Source organism: Scleropages formosus, chromosome 6 (genome assembly GCF_900964775.1).
Source record: "Scleropages formosus chromosome 6, fSclFor1.1, whole genome shotgun sequence".
Taxonomy (NCBI): Eukaryota; Metazoa; Chordata; class Actinopteri; order Osteoglossiformes; family Osteoglossidae; genus Scleropages; species Scleropages formosus.
In genome coordinates this window covers 4,351,389-4,362,353 of record NC_041811.1, presented here as the reverse complement: position 1 = coordinate 4,362,353, position 10,965 = coordinate 4,351,389, and the positions used below count along the sequence as shown (strand labels likewise).

The window sequence follows — 10,965 nt, the reverse complement described above, 5'->3', positions numbered from 1 at the left end:
AATAATCATCTCTTCTGAAAAAAGCGTTTAGATATTTTTGAATATATGTGACCATTGATGTGAAGTAGTTTTATCTTGGCTTGTCTGAAATACTAAAAGGACACAAACTGAGAGAGAAATGATCAAATATGAATGTTACTTACTTTGGCATCAATAAAACCTGTGACCAGATGGTAATTGAATAGCTAGATTTATTATGCATCAGCCTTGAGCCTTTGAACTTAATGCCCAGGATTACTAAGATCCATAACTGTCTTTGAGAAACTGAACTGGAGCCGTTTTCCCCAGACTCAGCTATGGGATTTCAACTCTTTCAGTTTTGTCACATATTGATACGTCACCCGATGATTCACGGAGGGTGAGGAGGGTTCACTGTCTGCCACAGTTATTCTTAATTACAGTTCAATTAATACCTAACTGTTTTCTGGACAAATTTATCATACCCCAGTCTGCCGGCACTTCAGGTATGTTTTAAATATAGAGCCATTTTGGGCGCTTTTAAATTCTAAATATGATGAGATACAGGTACCCTGCGCTGCAATCAGTCAGTAATTCAAAAGATAATTGAGGGCTTCTTTTCCTTAGCAATAAATCTTCCATAACAGGTTAACACACCACAACGCTCTATATTACCTCCCTCTGTGGAATGGCAGACATCCCATACCAACCTGTGGCACTACATTCCCCCATATGACCTTCTCCTGAGCTGTAGATATCCCTACCAAGAGGTGAAAACACAGTAAATGATGCTGCAGGACAAAAGACCTTTTTTATGTTGAGTCCAGGTTTTTCCAGACCCCAAGAATTACCATCACTTTCTCATAAATATCACTTGCTGTATAAATCCCACCTGGTATAATTTAGGTCTATTATGAGTTCTTGTTTTTTTTGCCATTCAGGGACAGAAGTTGTGGCTGTTACAGTGCCCAGTTCAGCCTGCTCTTTTCCCTGTTACACCACAAAATTATAGACACAGAACTGCACAGGGAGTGGTGCAGGGCATTTGGCCTGTTCCTGCTCTCTAATGGGTCTGGGGTTCAAGTCCCACTTGGGGAGCCTTGCAGTTGACTGGCGTCCTGTCCTAGGTGTGTTCCCTACCCCTCCAGCTTTGCGCCCTGGGTTAGGCTCCGGCTCACTGTGACCCTGTCTGGGACAAGCAGTTTCTGTCAATGTGTGTGAACTGCACTATTTTTAAGCCCAAAGCTTGTATTAATAATTCGCTGTGGTCAATCTGCAAATTGTTGTATTAAAAATAAGCTCATATTTTCTCCATTTCATTACACTTAAATCATTGAACTCCGTTTAAACAAATTTGTTCAGTGAAAGATAGATTTTGGTGTTTTATTCGCAAACCCTACTGCTATACACGGAGCTACTGTGGCTGGAGGAGAGGTGCAGGCTGGGAAAGGTAATTCAGTTCACACCGTTCACATGAAAAATTACTATGAAAATTAGAACAAAGTGTTTCATAAAGACTCAAGGGCAACTGCTAGAGGCTTCAAACTGTTGACAGTCTAAATGCAGCTCAAACCTCATCCTCCCTGAAGCATCTCCGTAGTGGACCTCACCAAGTAGGAGTCCTACGACAAATAGGGGGATACTGGTTAGAGCCATTGTCTTGTACTGGAAGAATCAGCGCAAGTTTACTCTGGTAGGAGCAGTCACATGTGCTGGAGGAATATCTCCTTCGATGACCGTGACAACACAGCAGTCCATTGGTCACCTCTGGTCAGTCTTGCCATCTACTGATTTGCTCCAGTTGACTGTCCAGTGTGTGCTTGCGCAGTCATTTGTTGACCTTCTGGTGACAACGGTAAGAATTTTTTTGGATGACCCAAAGAAAACGGCACGTATTTTACAAAGAACTGGTAAAATCACTCAAGTGTTCACCAGGTGGCACGGGAGCACAGCCAGTAGCACTGTTGTTTCACACTGCCTGGGTGGTGTGGGAGGACATAGGTTCAACCCCCGCTCAGTCTGTGTGGAGTTTGCATGTTCTCCGTGGGTCTGGGGGGGGGTTTCCTCCAGGTGCTTTGGTTTCCTCTCACAGTCCAAAGACATGCTGTTCAGGTTCACCCACAGTGTGTGTGAGTGACAAAGAGCATGTGTTCCACTGCTGTATGGATTAGTGACCCTTTGTAAGTAGTGTATCTAGCAGTATAAGTCATCTTGGTGAATAAGATGCGTGGGCTGATAGCAACACTACACAGAGTTCATTGGAAGTCGCTTTGGACAAAAGCATCTGCTAATAAAAAAAAAAAAGTAAATGTAGGATCAGTGGTTTCTACAGCAAATGGGTTTAGTGATTATTTTATTTTATCAAGAAAAATGCTGTCTTGGTATTTTTAATACAGTGCTGGAAAATACGAGCTAAGTGCACAGCCTCCTTGCCCCCAAGTGATGCTGCTACCCGAGCGCACACACACAACTCAGCAAACAGAAAAGAAAGAAAAATGACAAGGAACTTGACATGTAACAACACAAACGGTTCTAGAGCACCCTCAGACAACACTGTAGCAAGTCTGTCCTCTTTGACTCTAGGCTCCAATGGAGAACAGCAGGGGTAGCCTATGCTGGCTTCTTCTCCCTCCAGGTCTGAAGATGTGGCAGCAGGAAGAAGGTGATGGTAGCAGTGGTCCAGGTGGGGCTGCTGTGCCTTCGCCACTCAGCATTCTGGTTGGTGGCTACACTTTTCCAGGGTCCTCAAGGTTTCCAGAATGGCTGCCAATCACTGGGGGAAAGACAACACACTCCATTTAGCTAAAGAGCACTGGACACATATAGCTTGAAGCAGGGAAAGCCGGCTTCAGAAGAAGACGAATACAAACTGTTTAAAACAAAGAAAAAAAAAAAAAAAAAACTCATGTATAAAACAAAGAAAAAAAAAAACTCAAACATTTAAAGATATTTCCAACTATACAACTCACAAAACATAGCAAACAAAACAGAACTGGAAGGAACGCTCATAGTTTCTGGACCAGCTGCTTCCCTCTCATTAAGTTGTAGTGGTAGCATACATACATAACACAAAAAATTATGAAATATGGAACAGGTCAGCAATGGTTGTACATGCCACATCAGACCTTTTATGCGCACACCCTAATGTTTCGAATAATTTAATTAAAATAACACATGATTATTGTCCAGATAAATGTCACATATATGATAGATTGGAATGACTGCTCAATAGCATGCCCAGACCCCCATTAGTCATGCAAAACAGTACGGAAACAAAATTCATGTGTTGGTTCTGCATTATGAATTTCAATCTGGGAACATCTAAGGATTTCTGTCCAAGAACAACATTCAATTTAACAAAAGACATGGACAACAGATGACTCCAAAAACAAAACCTCTAAATAAAACCCAGTATTGATTTACTAAGTTCTGGTTCATGATTTGCCCTTCATAAACACACATAAACCTGACATAACTTGATGTATTTTTTCCAGTGCATTCCTTATCTGTATGACAAACCACTGAAAAATTAACACACTAATAATCTTGTGGATAAAACAGAAACATGCTTTAGGCTGGTTCCAGCTTCTAAACTGAACTGATCTTGGAACATGGGGAAAACTAAGGGAGGAAAAAAGGATTTTACAATCCACAGAAAGTAAATGACAGACTAGCTGTTAGATGCATCCTATCACCACTGCATCTGGCAATCAACAGATGACAGTGGTACCATTCTACTCATGCTGGCAGATAAAAACTATTCTGTGCTAATTAAAGTGTAAACACCAGTATTCTAGGGACATTCAAATTTTTATCTGCTGAAATAAAAATTATAGAGGAGACCTATGTGAGGAGACATAAAATTTCATACTTATTCCAAGCAAACTGGTAATTTGCAATGAAAGCTGAAGAGTTCCCCTCCATGTCTCCACTCCCTTAGAGAAGTGGACATTTTGAAGTAATACACTTTTGTTTTTGTTGTTGATGATGTGACAGTCACTAAGACCATCACCACACGTGCCAACCAGAAGCCATGGATGACAGCAGAGGTCCGTGGGCTGCTAAAGACCCGTGATGACGCTTTCAGATCGGGAGACAAAGCAGTCCTCAAAACAGCAAGAGCTAACCTGTCCCGTGGCATCAAGAAAGCAAAACGGTTATATGCACTAAAAATCAATAACCACTTCAGTGACAGCAAAGACACACGGAGTCTGTGGCAAGCTATTCAGACCATCACAGACTACAAGCCCCTGCCACAGGCCTGTGATGACGACACATCCCTCCCAGATGCACTTAATGAGTTCTATGCACGGTTTGAAATGCAGAATGACAAGTCTGCACACAAACTACCCACACCTCCCAATGACCAGGTGCTCTATCTGTCTCCAGTCGATGTTAGGAAGACCCTATCTAGGGTTAACCCACGCAAGGCTGCAGGTCCTGACAACATACCAGGCCGAGTACTGAGGGACTGTGCTGAACAGCTGACTGATGTCTTAACAGACATCTTTAACATCTCATTAAGCCAAGCAGTTGTCCCCACATGTCTCAAGTCCACCACCATCATCCCAGTACCAAAGAAGTCACCTGTGTCCTGCCTGAATGACTATCGTCCCATAGCACTGACCCCAATCATGATGAAGTGCTTTGAGAGGTTAGTCATGCACCATATCAAATCCAACTTCCCCAACACACTTGACCCGCTCCAATTTGCATACCGTCCAAACCGCTCTACGGACGATGCCATCTCCTCCACTCTCCACCTGGCTCTTACCCATTTGGAAAACAAAGACTCTTATGTTAGATTGCTGTTCATCAACTTCAGCTCAGCATTCAACACAATAATCCCACAACAGCTCATCAGCAAACTAAACCTGCTGGGCCTAAATGCCTCCCTTTGTAATTGGATCCTGGACTTTCTAACCGGAAGACCTGTCAGTCAGTCCGTGTCGGCCACAACACCTCCAGCACTACCACAATGAGCACAGGTGCCCCACAAGGCTGTGTGCTCAGCCCGCTGCTCTTTACGCTGCTGACCCACGACTGCACTGCCAAGTTCAGCTCCAACCACATCATCAAGTTTGCTGATGACACAACGGTGGTAGGTCTCATCAGCAATAATGATGAAACACCCTACAGAGAGGAAGTGGTACAACTAGTTGAATGGTGTGGTGCAAACAACCTGTCCCTCAATGTGAGTAAGACAAAGGAGGTTGTGATGGACTTCAGGAAGAACTCTGTTGACCACCCCCCACTGACCATCGACAGCTCGACTGTGGAGAGAGTCAGCAGCACTAAATTCCTGGGAGTGCACATTACAGAAGACCTCACCTGGACCACCAACACTACATCACTCTCCAAGAAGGCGCAACAGCGGCTCCACTTCCTGCGCCGACTTAAAAGAGCAAGTCTCCCTCCTCCAATCCTCACCACATTCTATAGGGGAACAATTGAGAGTGTGCTAACCAGCTGCATCACTGTCTGGTACGGGAACTGCAGTGCAGCAGACCGCAAGACCCTACAGCGGACAGTGAACACAGCTGCAAAGATCATCGGTGCCCCTCTCCCCTCCATTCTGGACATTTTCCTTGCACGATGCTCCAGAAAGGCCACCAGTATCGTGAAAGACCCCACTCATCCCTCTCACAGTCTCTTCCAGCCCTTGCCATCAGGAAGACGGTATCGGAGCATCAGAGCCCGCTCTGCCAGACTGCTCAACAGCTTTTTCCCCCAGGCTGTGAGAGCCCTCAATTGCAATCACCTTGCCACCCTCTGAAACCTCATCCACAACCTTAGCTCCTGAAACCAGGATCCACTCCCCAACCCACCACATCACACGCACCACATGTAAACTGTTGGATACCTCCTGTGGAAACACACTCTTTTCCTTTCCATATGCAAACCAACTGTTTTTTCTTTTCTCTATATGCACCAGACACTTTCTTATAAAACCTCCAATGTTACAAGGACTTAACAAGATAACACAAATGTTTACTTGTGAATGCACTACAAATCATATTGCACTATTCCTTCTTAAATACCTCTACTGCACAGTTATTATGTAAGTACTTGTATTGTATAGTTAACTGTTTATAGTATATGTATATTTGCACTAATTTCAGATTATCGACTTAGTAAATTAGTTATGTAGGTCTAAAAGCTGTCCTTAGGTCTAGTGTTGCATGTTTATATTTATGCTTATTTTACACAGCACCGTGGTCCTGCGAGACACGACATTTCGTCCTACTGTATGTCCACACATGTAGTGGAATGACAATAAAGCTTGACTTGACTTGGTTCTTATAATTGGAAGCAGGGCTTCAAAACAAATGATAGCCTCGCTGAAGAAGCCAGTTGCAGCTAAAAGAATGCATAAATAATTGGCAGAAATGTGCTGAAAGGTACTTTGCATACAAACATCCACCAAACATGAAGAAGCAAAAAAAAAAAAAAAAATCACTTTTGATATTGACAGTGACAGTCTTTCCTTGCTGGAGAGGTTCTAGTGAAATTGTATTTTTTTTTTTTTAAAAAACTGTATCTGGCCTCCTTAATGCACTTAGATGTGGCTTTTTCCAATAAACAAGCAAAATAACAAACCATGTTTCCACAAAAATGCCAGAGATCAGTTTAGTGAAAAACTTGGCTTTCATGAATGGCAGCCATCTAGGAGCTCTGTGTAATAAACGGTCAAGTTAACATTTTCCAGCTAATTTACTTCTGATCAACATTTTAATTAATATTTTCTTGACTTACATTTATTTAAGCAGATGCTATTCTCCAAAGCAACTTCCAATGGATACTAATTAATGTTAGCAGCCCACACCTTATTCACCAAGGTGATTTACACTGCTAGATACACTACTTACAATGGAAGTAATTTTACCACCATGTACACATTATACAAATCGCTAACAAAATGTTACAGACTCCCAAGCTTAATATTGGTCTGAGCATCAAACAACACCAGAGCTACCGATTTTCTTGCTTAGCTCTTAAAATACTTTACGGTGTCAAAAAAACATTTAGGAACAGAACAACACAAAGGAAACAATGAATGACAAAATAATCAGTAGAAAAATGGAGTGCTGATAAAAGAATTGAACATCCCTACACTAATTCATGTCAATATTTGGGAATTTGCCCACTCAAAAATGGACTGCTATCAGCATGACAATAAACCGTAAAGGTAAAAATCACTTAATGCTAGAACTACAAGCATGGAGGGATGAGACAACGAATTTGTAAAAGTGTCAAGACAACCATAGTTGTCAATTCTGCACTTGGTCAAAGACACAAATGAAAAGATACATTCTTGTGTCTGAGGAAATCCTGCCTCAATGTGCCGAGAAAGTTGGTGGAGGAAGGCAGTTATGCAGCCAGCGAAGATCACAACTTGCTTTAAAGTGTCAGCTGTCTGCACTCTCACAACCAAAACTGATATGCCACTCTCACAGGAGAAGGCTTTGAGCAGGAGAAAGAACAAATCTCTCTCAGTTAAGTGTTACTTTTACTCTGAGCACCTGCTTCCATAGTAACTCATGACTTTCAAACTGATATGCAGTGCTTAAAAGAATGGTTATTATTGCTTTGGTTACTGACAATGCAAATATGATCATGACTTAAGGGATGCAAATTTATGAACCTATCAAGATATCAGGAGTGAAGTGGGAAAGATGTAAGACTGAGAAGAATTTAGCTACTCTGAGGGCAGAGGGAACTCATTCCACCGAATTGGGGCTAAAACCTTTGAACTTTCAGTTTTGGATCCTAAATGGAAAATAACATATATAGCAGAAGAAATGTCATGATTCTAAACTAAGCAATGCTCAAATTAAACAGGTATACAGTGTGTTCCGCCTTTTGCTTCCCACTCACATTGGTCTGCAATGCACAAAATGAAGAAAGCCGACAGGTCACTGCACAACTGACAGGACTCCATGTCTAGTCCACATATCCCTGCACAAAGAACAGTAGCATGGACAGAGTAGAGTGAAGGGCTGCTCTGCCTTGTTGCTAAGGAACGGTCATGCCTGAGAAAGGTAGACTGCAAAATCATTTCCCAAACAAATGTCAGGTAAAGTTTAAAAAAATTCCCCAGAGGCTGCTTTTCTAATTTCAAGAGTGTTTTAGATGAAGCCAAGTGATGTAGCATATACCACACATAATATGAAATTGAACAGCATGTCCTATATCCATTTGTCTCACAATGAAAATACTGTTTACTTGATATTCAACAATGAATAATGATAACAAGAATATAGTTTAGCTTTGAGGGATCTGGAAATTGATATTTCCATCATCCAGCTGTCATCAGTATTTCACATTGTTTTTTTCCCCCAAGCCCACTGTTACTTACATTTACAATTAATCATTTAGCTAACACTTTTCTTCGAAATAATGTACAATGTAAAGCTACCGACAGCAAGTCACCCATTTATACAGCTAGGTAATTTTAGTGGAGCAGTGTAGGGCACCCTGCTGAAGGGTACTACAGCTGGAGGGTGGATTCAAACTTGCAACTTCCAAAGGCAGCAGTTCTTAAACACTGCACTTCAGTCCACTACTTCCAGTATAGCAGTTTTCAACACACAGGTTTTCCCTGCTTAATGGGCTAATTTGTTCAGTTTCATGTGGGGAGCTGCTAGAATGGAGTTAAAGAGTTATTGAAAAAAGTCATTCCTGTACTGCCCAGTCCCATGGTACTGTAGAGCCCTCATACAGCAGTGTGAACACAGAGAGCACATAAGGAGTTATATTCATCTCAAGATCTCATCACCTGACTGAAAAGAGCAACAGCAAAAGCATGTGGCATCTAATTACCACTGGGTACATTAAACAGAAGAAAGGCACAGTGAGTGGAAGGGTCATGGGGTAATATGTTCATCGCCAAACTGGAAGAGACCTTGAGAGGAAGGGTGTCACTGTGCTTCATGTTACTTAAAAAATGAGGACAGAAGCTGAATAACTAAACGAAGCTGCCTGTTACAAATGCACCCTAATGCATCCTGTAAACAGGGAATGTGATGCAAATTCAATTAAACACCCACAGTCAGGCCACGTCACACTATTTCTGAAAGTACTGCTTAACCCCTGCGTTCCGATTCCAAGACCAATGTGCATGGTATTTTGTGGGGACACTCCCCTTTGCCTTTTTCTCTCATTTGTCTGCTATCAAGAGCCAGAATAGGCTAACCAGAAACAAGCTAACCAACTACCAATTTTTCAGAATCTTTCCAAAGACCCAACCAGCAAATGTTGTATAAAGTGACTGACATTCTATCTCACAATGTTGAGGAGGCATGTTCTGGTCCTGTTTGAAGCACGCCCACATAAATGCACGCACACACAGATGCACGCTCTCTCTCTATGGGCCATCTGGGACCACCAATTCCCTTGAAACAGATGACTCTGGACTCAGGAGGAAGTCAGAGCACCTGGAGGAAACCCACACAAACATGGGGAGAACTTGCAAACTCCACATAAACCTATTTCTGAACCTACAGCCCACTGTGAGACCCCAGCGCAATCCACTGTGGCACCCTGCTTCTCAATTCAGATTACACTTGATCAGATCTTCAATTCAGCTTTTATAAAAGAGAGAAAATTCTCCCAAGTTTTTAATTTTATATATCCAGTTTTTTTTCTTTAAAAAAAACAAACAAAGGAACACTTTGAAAACACATCAGATCTCAATGGGGAAAAAATCATGCTTGATATCTATACTGATATGGACTGGGTAATGTGTTAGGAACGAAAGGATGCCACATCATTTGATGGAAATGAAAATTATCAACCTACAGAGGGCTGAATTCAAGGGCACCCCGAAAATCAAAGTGAAAAAATGATGCGGCAGGCTAATCCACACACATACACACACACATTTTCAGAACCGCTCGTCCCTTACGGGGTCACGGGGAACCGGAGCCTACCCGGCAACACAGGGCGTAAGGCCGGAGGGGGAAGGGGACACACCCAGGACGGGACGCCAGTCCATCACAAGGCACCCCAAGCAGGACTCGAACCCCAGACCCACCGGAGAGTAGGACTGCGGTCCAACCCACTGCGCCACCGCACCCCCTCTTCCAGGCTAATCCATTTTGCTGAAATTTCATTGCAGCAACTCAAAATGGTACTCAGTAGTTTGACAATGGGTCCAAGGATTTCATCCCGATACCTAATGGCAGTCAGGGTGCCATTGTCTAGCCTGTACAGAGGTCTGTGTGTCCCTCCATGGATATGCCTCCCCAGACCATCACTGACCTACCACCAAACCGGTCATGCTGAACGATGTTACAGGCAGCATAATGTTCTCCAGGGCTTCTCCAGACCCTTTCACGGCTGTCACATGTGCTCAGGGTGAACCTGCTCTCATCTGTGAAAAGCACATGGCGCCAGTGACAGACTTGCCAATTCTGGTGTTACACGGCAAATGCCAATCGAGCTCCACGGTGCCGGGCAGTGAGCACAGGGCCCACTAGAGGACATCAGGCCCTCAGGCCACCCTCATGAAGTCTGTTTCTGATTGTTTGGTCAGAGACATTCACACCAGTGGCCTGCTGAAGGTCATTTTGTAGGGCTCTGGCAGTGCTCATCCTGTTCGTCTTTGCACAAAGGAGCAGATAACCGGTCCTGCTGATGGGTTAAGGACCTTCTACAGCCCTGTCCAGCTCTCCTAGAGTAACTGCCTGTCTCCTGGAATCTCCTCCATGCTCTTGAGACTGTACTGGGAGACACAGCAAACCTTCTGGCAATGGCACGTATTGATGCGCCAACCTGGAGGAGTTAGACTGCCTGTGCAACCTCTGTAGGGTCCAGGTATCGCCTCATGCTACCAGTAGTGACACTGACCCTAGCCAAATGCAAAACTAGTGAAAAACAGTCAGAAGAGGTGAGGAGGGAAAAAAATGTCAGTGGCCTCCACCTGTAAAACCATTCCTGTTTTGGGGGGTCGTCTCATTGTTGCCCCTCTAGTGCACCTGTTGTTAATTTCATTAACACCAAAGC

General features: G+C 43.2%; 1 protein-coding gene across 6 annotated transcripts in view; it reads right to left on the bottom strand.

Annotated features, from left to right (window-relative positions):
* Positions 1-2,294: 2,294 nt before the first annotated feature.
* Positions 2,295-10,965, bottom strand: part of kansl3 (KAT8 regulatory NSL complex subunit 3) — a 48,952-nt gene continuing 40,281 nt past the window's right edge. For all 6 annotated transcript variants that reach the window (XM_018734493.2, XM_018734496.2, XM_018734497.2 and 3 more), the window contains one exon: positions 2,295-2,731. In XM_018734493.2, coding sequence (XP_018590009.1) covers positions 2,729-2,731 — 3 coding nt within the window. In that variant the 3' untranslated portion in view covers positions 2,295-2,728. The remainder of the gene's footprint in view (positions 2,732-10,965) is intronic.